This window comes from Squalius cephalus (assembly GCF_949319135.1).
Source record: "Squalius cephalus genome assembly, chromosome: 8".
Classification (NCBI taxonomy): Eukaryota; Metazoa; Chordata; class Actinopteri; order Cypriniformes; family Leuciscidae; genus Squalius; species Squalius cephalus.
This window is the reverse complement of record NC_137129.1, coordinates 3,820,389-3,833,876: the sequence shown is the minus strand read 5'-3', so window position 1 is coordinate 3,833,876 and position 13,488 is coordinate 3,820,389. Positions and strand designations below refer to the sequence as shown.

The following is a 13,488-nucleotide window of genomic DNA, read 5'->3' as shown; positions in this document are numbered from 1 at the left end:
TTAGTCCTAACTGATCTGTCCACTAAACATAATGGCCTTCAAAACTGATATGCATTAGCAGCCATGGGAAATTAAAATTCAGAGGAACTTTCATTATTCTGAACTCAAAGGTTGGATAATGATATTTGAGAGTAGGGCATGGACAAGAACCTACATCTGTATTCATGACAGACTATGTGATGGTCTCTCGGAGCTTGCTTTTCATCCTATCATTAGTTCATACTGTGTATTATTCGGTGCATATTCAAATAAATGTTTCTATAAGTCGTGGTAAATTGTAGGTAAGATATCAGTAGTGGTTTTACCTTTGCCATGGCTGACCTCCACAGTCCAGGTGCAGTTCAGGGAGCTGGGATAGACCTCAGGGTATCCAGGGGAAAGGATGGTGCCTCCCGGTCCTCGAACATCACCCCCACAGAGTGCTTTAGGGCAGAGGGAGTGAAGTACTTACTTAAACAGACCTTTCACTTAAATTCAATAGATGCAAATGGAACTACACAACCATAAACGATTTCTTTCTTCTATCAGCTCGTATACTTGGCTTATCAGCTGACATGTCAAAATAACATCTGTATCTAGGTTCCTAGTGACTGAAACTCCGAAGCACTTGCATACACTGCTGTTCAAAAGTTTAGAATCAGTATGGGAGAAACTAAAATGCAAATTTCCTTTTTTGTTGTCATGGTTACGGATTGCGTTGTGCACCTGTTTCTTGTTCAGTTTGTTTTCTCCTGCGTATTTAAGCCCTCAGTTTAATTCTTCTCCTTGTCCAGTATTATCTTTGTGCATATGCCAAAGCTGTTATGTTTGTTTACTCATGCGACTCCTATTATTTGCATTATCTTCTTTGGTTTTGTTTATAAATAAAGCTATTTAGCTGCTTTCATATCCACCTCTCCATCTCCTCTTCTTTTGCCTGACCAGACATTGCACAAATCATCATATTAGAATGATTTCTGAAGGATCACATCAATAAACTACATTTTAAAAATATATTACTATAGAAAACAGTTATTTTAAATTGTAATAATATTTCACAATATTAATTTTTTTAACTGTATTTTTTTATCAAATAAATGCAGCCTTGATGAGCACAAGAGACTCAAAAACATAAAAAAATCTAACCTAAATGTTTTAACGGGAGTGTATTTGTATCCATTACAATCCAGTGGGGTCCAAAAATCTGAGACCACAATTGGAAAGACCACTTTTCTACTATTAATACAAATTCAGTTCCTTCCATTAACAATTTAAGTGAAAAAAACTGATCAAAATCTTAAATCGGACCTGGATGCAACTCTATTCATTGTATGGTGTTCATGCCTTGCAGAGTTCTATCCATCCATAACAAAAATACACTCTTATTGGTCAGAAACTCTTCCTCACCTCATACTGCTCTATTTGGATCAATGTTCATGCACTTCTCTCTTAAACCCCGCCTGCTGCTCAGTGGAGGAGCATGTCCAGTCTCCACAGACCCTGTTACCTCAGACAGCAGTGTAGGCAGGTGCATGCCTCTAATGTAAGCTGCATTTAGATCCCATGGAAGTGAGATGACTGCAGTAAAAAGTGCCTCTGGATGTCTAATCTGGTGAGCGCATCAGTTCCTATCAGCTAAAGCAGCCTTCACAGCAAATTGCCTCTCAGAGTCCTCCTCAGCGACGGGCTAATGGCCTTGCATTGAATCACATTGTTTCAGTTTAGCTGCCTTAGAGAAAGGAAAGCGAAAGAATGTAATCAAATAGCCGAAGGACAAGCAGCCTAAGAAGCTCTGACAGGGCAAGACACAGGTAACGTCTTTCATCCAGCGTTCATTGCCAGCACAAGCCTGCTGTTTAGCACTGTCCTGCTTTAGTAATACGGTCTATTAAACCCTCTTTGTCACCGACTCTGAACCTCTTTTATTCAAGATGTAAATTGACACGTCACCTTTTTTCCTTACAAAACAGTCACAAGGATTCGCAGTGCTTTTGTACTACAAATGTCTCAGGAGACTAACCGTCACAGGTGGGTAGTGGGTGGCTCCACCAGTGGTTCTTTTCACAAACCAATGGCTCTTCGTGGCTGAGGCGATAGCCTGAGTCGCAGCCGAAAGACACGGTGGAGCCGATGGAGAAGTCCTGACCGTAACGAAGACCGTTGACTGGAATCCCTGGATCCAGGCAGGAGTAGGCATCTATTGTCACGCCTAGGAATAGTCAGGCATATGAAGTTTACAAAACAGCGTCATTTAAGAGCATTTTAATTAATCTTCTGCCCTATAATGGTGCTCTATAATAACAAGGTGTTAAAAGTGAAGTATGTAAGAGTTTTTATGTTAAAATACATTCTCTTAACCCAAATTATTGTTCATTGACTGCTATTAGTATGCCATTAATGGGTTTATCTCCCTCAAAAGTGTACGAATCGAGCCGCCCAGGCACCATCAAAACATTGAGAGTTCGCTCAGATCTGTCAATCTCTTTCCAGCTCAACCAATAGTGTGAGTTTTGGGCATGGCCATGACTGGCATGTTACAGAGAAAAAGATACTCAGCTTCGGGTACAGGAATGCAAGACAAAATTGGCTGTGTTTAGACCTTAAAAAGATTAAACCAGTCTTCAAAGCGAATGGGGCATTGCGATGAAACACGCTTCAGTTGAAGCTTCAATACTATATATCAATCATCATCATGCAGCCGTTCAGAAAGACAAATGTAGCAGTTTATAATGTTCACTTTGATTTTCCTCAAACAGTTGTGGTGAAATTCATGCTTTGCTCAAGAAAGACTATTGGCTACTCAATTACTCATGACACATAGCAACACAGCTAAAAGTATTCCTAATATGTTGGACGTTATATTGAAAGTCGCCTACTTTCTAACTGTTGAGACGTCATGCCTTCACAAGCACCCGTATGAGTTGCGTTTGTGATTCTTGAGTTGGGGGAGGACTGCCGCGCAAAAGGGACGTTTGCAAGGTTGTTTGAATATATGCTTTGTTTTTGTGTGTCGCAGAAACTACATACTTCACTTTTAACTTCCAAATAGCATGTTCTGAAACTGTGGAAAGTTTACCGTTCACTTACTTTCATACAGGATCTTGAAGCCACTGTTCGAGCGACTGTTATCAGTGGTGAAGAGCATGTACAGGTGGTTGGCGGTGCTGAATAGGAACTGAGGCACCTGGGTGCCGTTGAACGAGCCAATCAGAGGAGAGAGAAGATTGGGTCCATCGTGAAGCTCCAGCAAATCGCAATTCAACTCTGTCTGAAATCTGGTTGGAGAAATAGAGAATAATTAAATGTCTTTGCAGGCAATGATACATTTTTGTACACTACTGTTTAAAAGTTTGTGGTGAGAAAGTTTTTTTTTATGTTTTTGAAAGAAGTCTCATCTGCTCAGCAAGGCTGCAATAATTTGAGAAAAAATACAGTAAAAACAGTAATATTGTGAAATATTATTATAAATTAAAAAAACTGTTTTCAATGTGAATGTATTTTAAAATGTAATTTATTTCTGCCAATTTTCAGCATCATTACTCCAGTCTTCAGTGTCACATGATCCTTCAGAAATGATTTGCTGCTCAATAAAATTTTATTATAATTATCAATGTTGAAAACAGCTGTGCTGCGTAATATTTTTGTGTAAACCATGATACATTTTGAGGATTCTTTGATGAATAGAAAGTTAAAAAGAACCGCATTTGTAAATGTCTTTACTGTCACTTTTGATCAAATTAGTGCATCCTTTTTAAATTAAATTACATTTTCCTCAGAATTTTCACTGAATCTGAATGTACCAAAGCAACAATATCTATTCAAATTAAAAAAGCATACTTCTCAAATGTGATTTTGATGGAGCGTCCCGGTTCAGCCTCTATGACCCACTCACAGTTGAGTGAGTCTTTGTAGTAACCGGGCCAGCCAGGAGATAAAATAATTCCACTAGGAGCTGAGAAGTGTCCTCCGCAGGGAGCTGTAGAAAGACCAGAGGCTTATTTCTATACAACCTTACTGTTAAACAAATAAAATAAATAAATAAATAAAATTATATATATATATATATATATATATATATATATATATATATATATATATATGTTATGCATGATCACATGTATCTATGAAGGCTTGTTTCCGACACAGAATAAAACATTTTGAAAGATAATTTTTATCTCACAATTGCAAGTTTAAAGCGCAATTCGGACTTAATTTCTCAGAATTGCGTGTTTAAAAGTTAGAATTGCGAGATATAAACATAAAAAGTAAAAATTGCGAGTTTATTTCTCGTAATTGCGAGTTTATATCTCACAATTCTGACTTTATATCTCCCAGTTGCGTGATATAAAGTCAGAAATGTGAGATATAAACATGCAATTCTGAGGAAAAAAAAGACAAAATTGCGAGTTTATATCTCACAATTCTGACTTTATAACATACAATTGCGACTTTATATCACGCAATTCTGAGACAAAATTCGAAATTGGGAGATAAAAAGTCGCAATTACCTTTTTTTCTGTGGTGAAAACAAGCTTCCATATGTATCTTTAATGAAGAAAGCAGAACTGATAAATAATAAAGACCAGTTGGCTGTCCAATATACCCCACTTTACATATTTACAATCCCCCAAAACTTACAGTGAGGTGTTACAGTGGCTAGTGGGCGACACCTTTAGTCTGTCACTCTATTCCTCTGACCATATGAGTAGAGTTACAGTGTAATTAGAAACATGCTGAGCGAAAAAGGAGGGATTGACAAGGATTTTAATGACAGATGACAGGCTGCTCACCACCACATGCCCTCTGGTTTACATGCCCTATTAACCCTCGTCTCTGTGACCCACAGGTGACTGTCTATTCCATTTAGAGTCACATAGAAAACTAGGCACAACTGTGCACTTATTCAGGACTCCAGTCCACTTCTGCCCTGATAAATACCTTCACACTTTGGGATGGGACCGCTCCACATCACCTTGCCACCGTTCAGCTCACAAGTGATGGTTTCTGCTCCCTGGGTCTTGATGAAGCCGTCCTCGCAGATGATGGAGATGGAGCTGCCCAGCTGGAAACTGTCACCGAAACGTCTGGCGTTCAAGGGGACTCCTGGATCCGGACACTCATTATGGCCAAATGCTGGAAGATTGAATGACATAAGATAGTAATATGGTGTCAAGAACAGGCTTTCGCCATCATGGGTAGTCAAAATATTTATGCCACTAACAATTTGATTTTTTATATAACTTTAACAACTGGAAGTTTAAAACGATGTTCTTCGGAAGTGGGAAGTTTGAAAGACACTCCATCTCAAGTGGTGCTCTTCAATTTAGCCTCCACTCAAAATTTGTGGTACTTTGTAGGACAGGTTTCCACTCCAGGCTCTGTTTATCAGTTTTACTGTTATTGAGCTTTCAGCTGTTTTTATCATAACTCTATGAAGCATATATGGAGGCCCAAGGCGATTGGCCGAGAAAGCGGCTGTCTCCACAACACCCTGAGTTTCTGATGGATGTCTAGTGACAGGAAAGGCCTACAAGAAGGACATGACGTTTGTCAGAATGAATACAGATTTAAAGGTGCTCCATCACGGCCCTGACAGCTCTTAACAGACAACAGTTAGGTGTCAGTCTGTTAAAGATCTCGATATTAACGTTCAGCATTAACGACTACTGTAGCGCACCTAATATGCATGCAAACTGATGTCCACTCTGAGGACTTTGATGGATTATCGTGACATTTCACATCTCCTTTAAAGAAGACCATCAAGAAGTCGTTGTGTAAATTAAAGTCATGTATGTGCTAATGAGGGGCGGAAGGGAGATCTGGCGCACTGACAGAAAGACGAAGAATAGGATAAGCATCTGACACGCCTGGAAGTTGCTGTAAACAGACACCTTTTAGTTTGTAGTTTTCAGCACAAATGCAATCGATTTATATTTTACAGAACATTATTTTGTGCTCTCATTAAGTGTTAATCTCGTCAACAAAATTACTGATTGAAATGCAGGTTAAAACACAGCTTATGATATATATATATATACACATACAGTATATAACATTTACAGGATATTTTTGAAATATAATATTAAATGCATAAATATAAAACTAAACTCAATATAAAGGATATTATATTATATTATAATAACATTTACAGGATATTTTCATGAAAAATATAACCTTTTGACTAAGTATTATTATTAGTCTAAAATATTTTGACCAAATAACAAATTTATATTTTAACTATTTAGATTAAACAAAGGAGATTTTTTTAAAAACAACTGACTGAATATAACAGTTATTATCAAAAATAGAACTTCTCTCAATACGATAAATTATAATTGTAAAAACAAATTATTCAAATATAAGATTATATCAATACCTGTTGAGAAAAAGTAGTAACTGCTATCAGTAAACTTTTTAAACACAAAACATGCTAAAAATGAACATTGCGTTGCAGAATTCATGCTTCATATATGCTCAACAAATGCTCCATGCAGACATAATGCAGATCAGAAACCCATTATGGAGGAGCACGCACTGGTGTAGGTGATGTTGAAACCTCTGCCTGACATGGAGTGGTCGGCCTGGAACTCCAGCCGGAGAATGTTGCTGTTGCTGGTGAGGTGTGACGGCACCTCGGCCCCAGTGAAGCGGCCCAGCACAGACGAGTCCAGCATCTCTCCATCCTTCACGGTCAGGATGTCGTATGGAGCCTCCAGGTCAAAGTCATTGAAGGCCAGGTGGATACGGCTGCCGGGCTCTGATAGGATCAGCCACACACAGTTAAGGTTGTTCCCATAGCCCTCTGGGTAATCCGGAGAAAGAACTGTGCCCATGGGAGCAGTGAAGTTTGAAAGACAGGGAACTGAAAGAAAGAATAGAGTACAGTAGAGTAGAAAGCACCCGGCAACATATACATTTACATTTATGCATTTGGTGGACGCTTTTATCCAAAGCGACTTACATTGCATTTCAAGGTACACATTTACATTCTTATCAATTCTTGCTTTCCCTGGGAATCGAACCCATGACCTTAGCGTTGCAAGCGCCAACACTCTACTGTTTGAGCTCCAGGAAAGTTACTTGCCGCATCATACATCAGTGTAATAACACAGCACTTAGCCATGTGTATGTGTTTCATATGCCATATGGAGACTGTCACTCTGCTGTTGATTATGTTCTGACAAACGGCATTTATGAGACAAATGGACTTCAGGCTATAAATAGAGCTGATCTTCCAATTAGACGTGGAGAAATTTCAGCGATGCATTCTTTCTTTTTTTTTTTTAAAGCAAAGAGCCTAGAGGTGAAGAATCAAAATATAGCAGATGTCACTGCAGCTGAGGAAGTCTCCCGGTTGGCTGTATACATAAGCCAATTATTTTAGCTGCCTCAGACATTTCTGTATTCATTTTGAAGAAAAGGCAAAGACAGGAAAAGTTAATAAAAACCCAGTTATATGAAAATTCTAATGTAACATTAGAAAAATCTTTAACGATGAAACCTGTGTGATTTCTGTGCAACTAGCGTATAAAAACAATGACTGTTTTCAAACTGGTTTCCTAAACTGGTCAGCTAACAGGTAGTCCCACCCCCTTGTTTAATGTGTTATTTTAATAGCATCTTAGAGAGGGAAAAAGTATTTTAACATAAAAGAAATACACATTTTTACACAATTTTATGATGGTGCTGCTTGAAATTGAACAGATTTGAGGACAGAATAAAAATAAACACTTCTTTAAATTTAGCATAATCGTCCTGATAAACGCGGATGTTAGAGCAACGAACAAGGACAGGAAGAACATTTCCAAAACTACTGATCAGTTCTCATCATACAGTGGCATTGACAGTACTCACAAATGCAGATGGGGATGTTGGCAGACCACTGGTTGTTGTTCTGACACGATATTGTTTTATCTCCAATGAGCTCAAATCCAAACTGGCACTCAAAGCGTAGCACATTCCCATTCAAGAAGCCATCTCCTTCCCTCATTCCATACAGAGGGGTGCCAGGGTCCCCACAGCTCTCCTTGTCGATTTCTACAGAGAAAGGAGGCAAACATTAGTGATCGATAAACAACACATTGTCTCTCTCCACTGCTGTAGTTTGTTAAATAAGAAACTTTCCTTCTTTAACAAACTGCTTCATGCCCTGCTGAAAAAACCTTAAAACCATGGATACACCAGACTTATATATATTTGTATATTTATTTATTAAACATAAATACAACTATACAGAGCAATTTTGCTGCTTTGTAAATTAAACCAGCTAGTGCATTAACTTTGGCAGCTCTAAAACTGGCAATTATATAATGGAAACTAAAGTAAACTGAAAAGAGAGAAAATTAAAAGAAGGTTCATTCACACCAAGAATGATAACTAAATATAATTATTTTAGCATCCACACCAGAACACAATATTTTTCTGTTAATTATTTTGTCATCTGCCACTTTAAATGCACAAGCTCTTTAAAGTGAGGTGGATTCTGATTGGCAGTCAATGTTTTTATCGTTCATCAGCTGGAAAAAATCGTTTTGAAAACTATTCCAATGATATCATTCCATTGTGCCGTTCTCGTTATAGTTATATCTGCTATTCTTTTAGTATACTTAGAAACTGACTTTTTTTGACTTTTAAAGCCATCTCTTTATTGTTACAGTTGTCGTCCTCGGTGTCGACGGGTCTTAACCGTGGCTTCAGTATTAATTTTCATTAACCAGGCTGGTCTGACTGCCATTTTGTTCACCAGTAAAAAGCTAATCAGACAGCATGATCTTTCTGGTGCAGCTGGTGTCCCAATGAAGTCTTGCTGTTTGAGCAAATGTCAATTCCTCTCCATATTAAAATAAATCTACGGACTTCAAGCAAACGACTCCAATCTGAGGAAGTGAGACAACTGGCACCAAACTGAACTGCAAATGGAGGGAATTCATGAGATGTTCTCCACTCAAGAGTAGTTGACCAGAACAGAGTGCCACCAAAACTCTCTGTTCAGCCCAGATAAGCTCCAACACCTGGAGCCTTTAATGGTGGAGTCGGCCATGCAGGACGTTCCCACCGTGAGTACAGAAACCCAGTCTGGGGGGTCACTATACCTAGATAAGACCTTCCATCTGCATAGAATCGACTCAGTGGGCGGCGGGCTCCTGAAATAGGCTATACATCTTCCCAGACACTTTGCACGGCCATGCACAGTTGAACTATGAACTCTGTTCCGACTAAGGATGTTTGAGGGTTTGCCAAAGGAAGGATGGCGGGAGGGAAAAAACACCTACATTTAATTTAAAATCAAATCAAAGTTTGAGAATGTAGGAGGGGGGATTTCTCCTGAGGTATAATGGAGGTCTTTGGCCAATGCTTGATGTATAGCATTAATTTCCGACATGACAGTCTCTTTATGACTACTACAGTGCTTTACTCCGTTGGTCAATCGTGTGGGGTGGCTAGGGGAAGGTTAGGCCATATTTACTGCTTTGTATTTATGATGAGGCAAAAAATAGAGTACAAATTGTCTGTAGGATAATTCTGGGCAGCACTAGACTTCGACGTAAGGTCAGCGTGTCAGATGCGAACCCCTACGCTTCTCCCGCGCCGCTTAATGTGATGGGTGTTCTGTGCGCTTGTAAACCTGAGGACCTCGCTGTGAAGATCAATTGTGTTAACAAGCTATCAAATCAAATACAAAAAGGTTGATTCTGTATATGTAAGCACACACAGCCCACTCAGGGGAAGTTTGGGACCTGTGTTTTTCTTGCTGAAATAGCCAGGGAATCACAGAGTATCAGTGAACTTTGGCATGTAATACATCAAAAAGCATTCTGAGCATTTACCATATAGCAGGACTCATTAAGTCGGCCTTCACATAAAGGCCTATAAATAAATTTAATCTCAAAAACCATTTCTTATTCATTGGAAAATGGCAAGTAATTTATCTCTCCCCTTGTGTATTTCATGGATATTGTTTTATTTCAATAATGCTGACTTTATCTCTCTCAAGAAAGTGCTCATTATCACAAAGTCGAGTTTTATGTGGAGTCTAGACACGAGACGAGGCATTTCTAAAACACGAGTCGCACGAGTCAAGTACACTCCCAGGCGGATCTCTGGTTTTATTTCGTTGAAGCATTCAATTAAATTAGGTTTTTAAGCCACAACATCGTTGTTGAAGAGTTCTGGCTAGAGAGAATACAAACAAAATTATTTTTAAAAGGAGGTATGTTAATGAGCGTGGCCATATGCTGGTGCTCTCAAACTGTGTGCCAAAGCAAGCACAGAGCTCAACTGGATACTCAATAATCCAGTCAGTAATGCATAAGCACTGATACTTAAGAGAGACTTCACTTGAGTAGATTGTTATTCTCTGAATTATTTAAACAAAAGTTTAAAAAAGGCCATTTAAAAACACTTGTAATCAGTAATAGCCAGTAGCCGGGCATTCAGTCTACATTCAAATTCATCACTAGTTTCATTCTTCAATGTTATTACAAAGTCAAACTTGCAGAGCACCTTTTTTTAATGTTCAGCTTTCTTTAGTGTGTAATGTTGCTGTTTGAGCATGAAACAAGTTCTGCAAAGTTCCAAAGGGAGTTATTCTCTATTTCAGTGCACACTGTTTCTGAACTCAATAGACCGTTCGCAAAGACCCGCCCCCTTTAGTTACTGTTGCTATGTCCGACAAACCACGCCGCTCTCACGCCACGTTTTCACGCAGTGAAACATACATCCCGGAGCAAAGAGGACACTGACAACGCGATATGAAACAAAGTTTGTTTCTGATATGAAACAAAGTCTCAACTTTCAAATTTGGTAATTTTTTAAAGAAATTGAAACAATAAATACCGTTTTGTTCCTCTTTAATGTGTCAGACAGATCGCTGTAGAGCAGGGGTGCCCAACCCTGCTCCTGCCGATCGACTGTCCTGCACAGTTCATCTCCAACCCTAATCAAACACACCTGCCTTTAATTTTCAAGTGATCCTGAAGATGTTAATTGGTTGCTTCAGGTGTGTTTGATTAGGGTTGGAGATAAACTGTGCAGGACAGTCGATCGGCAGGAGCAGGGTTGGGCACCCCTGCTGTAGAGTCTCAGTTAAAGCTGCTCGTGAACCGATCATCTCTTCCTTCTAGTTCATTTATAGCATCAAATAAACATGAATGAACATAAGAAGGAATGTTGTTTTAACCGTGGAAAGACGTCAGTACACGCTTTTCAAGTTCAAATCCGCCAACGTTAATCTACTAACTCTACTGACTGATTTGTCGGACAAAAATGGCGGATTCGGCGGATGAAGGATTATGATTGGTCAGATCGCCTGTCAGTCAAACTCCCTGCGATGGGTCAATTGTCTTAAGTTTTCTTCTCATTTAAATAATTCCCACCCAAGACATACGCAGAATAAAGGGGCGGGGCCTGGTTGAGTTAGTTAGTAGTGTGTTAAACTGGCGGTTATGGTAAGGGGCGGGACATTTCCAAAACACGCTCGAAGCGCTTGACCAATCACAACACACTGGTCTAGCCGACCAATCAGAGCTCATTGTGCTTTTCAGAAGGAGGGGCTTCATAGAGACAGGAACTAAACAGAGCGTTACTGACAGACTGGGAAAAGAGGAGCTGCAACAATGGAGAATATGTGAAAAATGTTCAAAAGACTTTGAAAAAAGGAATAATATATCCTCTTTTAGTTAGCAGTGCAGGTATATGACTATATGAGGTACATAAGAATACTATATAAAAATAAATGTGCTCAAGGAAAATACAGTGAATTTATTCTTTCGAAACTAATAATCTAAAGTCAGTACAAATAGGTTAAAAGCCAGACTTGATTTAATTGAGTCACATTAATTTTGACTCATGCCATAAAGCATATAAATAACAATGAGACTGCAAGAGCTAAGAATAAGGGACCGGTTTGTATTGTATGTTAATTTGAACCTTTGTGATCAAGTAAATATTTTGGTTTTATGTCATGAAGATTGTTACAAGAAATAAGAACATAGTGCACCCTCAGAGGTAAAACATAAGGATATAAATTCATTAACAGAAAATGACAGATGTAGTTTACTAATAAGTGAAATGTAGCCATGAAACTTCAGTCCCCATAAACACAATTAATGACCCATGTAGAATATGCATTCATCACAGACGTCAGCATAATGGACTGCATTTGTATTTTAAGTGTACACTCTTTAGGCCAATTCACACAGAAGGCAACAGAAACTTCGTCAGGTTTTGTCTCTTGGCATCTGTCGGAGTATGAGCTTGATTGAGCATGCTGAATTTGCGCTTGTCGGGTCATGGAGTGTCTGAGAAGTGACATACTGTAATCTGGTGATTGTCCGCGTTGGTCAGCGTCTGTCGGTGTGGTGTGAATTGGCCTTTAGATGAGATAAACTATATTTGCACTGTGCCCTAATTTAAAATACATGCTTGATGTGAATGCATTTGAAAGGAATGGTCTTTATTTTTAGCTTATCGAGTGCAACAGTGCCCGTCCTCTTTTTCAGCGGCGTTGGTTTTTTATCAATTCAATCCGTTCATTGGGATTTAAAAAAAAGTCTTTGTTAAAGCGTTATAAGCCATTAATCAAGCTAACAAGCAGAGGTGAACATTGCAAAATGCAAAGGCAAAAAAAGTATTTGAAAATAATGTGTTTTTTGAAACATTGGTAAATTTGAATTGGTGGAATTTTGGGAAATTTAGCTTTTTTTAACCACAAATTCTGCTGTTAAACACACTTATTTTAAATCTAAGTTGAAATAAAGCGGGCTGACAGCTTTAACAGAAGCAAATACCATCGAGTACTACAGCTTTGTAGCTCACAGTATGCTGTCTTTAAAGATTCATAAGTTATCGTTCAAAATCAATTTCCTTATGGAGAAAATGAGTTTTTACTTCTGAAAGCCGATTGTTGCACTCTATTCTTAGCCTATTCTCTCCTTACAGATTTAAATCATGGTTCTAGAAATCATCATTTTAAATATGTCATCAAGTCTGTATCATGTTAAAGTGAACCTTTTGTGTGAAATCTTGACCTGACAGGTAAATGAACTACAGGGGAACGAGACGATGAAAACCTCAATATGTCTTCCATTGAATGAATGAGTGCTGTGAACCATTAATGTGTTCATTATCTGGATGGATACCTCAAAGGGCTCTTGATTTATATTATATATCAGATATAATACACACATGATGTATCATATGGATACTACAGTAGAGGGGGTTCTGACCCCGAGGCTTGATCGCCCTGAAGGACATCAAAATAAGATGTTGGGGGAGTCAAAGAAAGTAGTCTACCTGTAAAATGAAGATTGCGGCATTACATTTATAGTAGATTTGTTTGCGAATTCTCTCTTATCATCATAAAACTGTATAACTCACATTAGACTGAATACATGGACCGCTTCGGTGTTCTTTGATCACTTTCTTAATGTAATAGCTATATTCCCAGTTTGAACAACCATTTTGTTTTTCATGCTACTGAAAGAACCAATATTAAGTCTTTTTTTCTAA

General features: G+C 38.5%; 1 protein-coding gene across 5 annotated transcripts in view; it reads right to left on the bottom strand.

The window, feature by feature from the left end:
- csmd3b (CUB and Sushi multiple domains 3b) overlaps positions 1–13,488 on the bottom strand; it is a 457,418-nt gene that overhangs the window by 174,700 nt on the left and 269,230 nt on the right. For all 5 annotated transcript variants that reach the window (XM_079879070.1, XM_079879071.1, XM_079879072.1 and 2 more), the window contains 7 exons: positions 7,834–8,016; positions 6,515–6,841; positions 4,918–5,112; positions 3,817–3,955; positions 3,067–3,254; positions 2,000–2,188; positions 306–422 (listed from right to left, as the gene is read on the bottom strand). In XM_079879070.1, the coding sequence (XP_079735196.1) occupies positions 306–422; positions 2,000–2,188; positions 3,067–3,254; positions 3,817–3,955; positions 4,918–5,112; positions 6,515–6,841; positions 7,834–8,016 (1,338 nt within the window). The remainder of the gene's footprint in view (positions 1–305; positions 423–1,999; positions 2,189–3,066; positions 3,255–3,816; positions 3,956–4,917; positions 5,113–6,514; positions 6,842–7,833; positions 8,017–13,488) is intronic.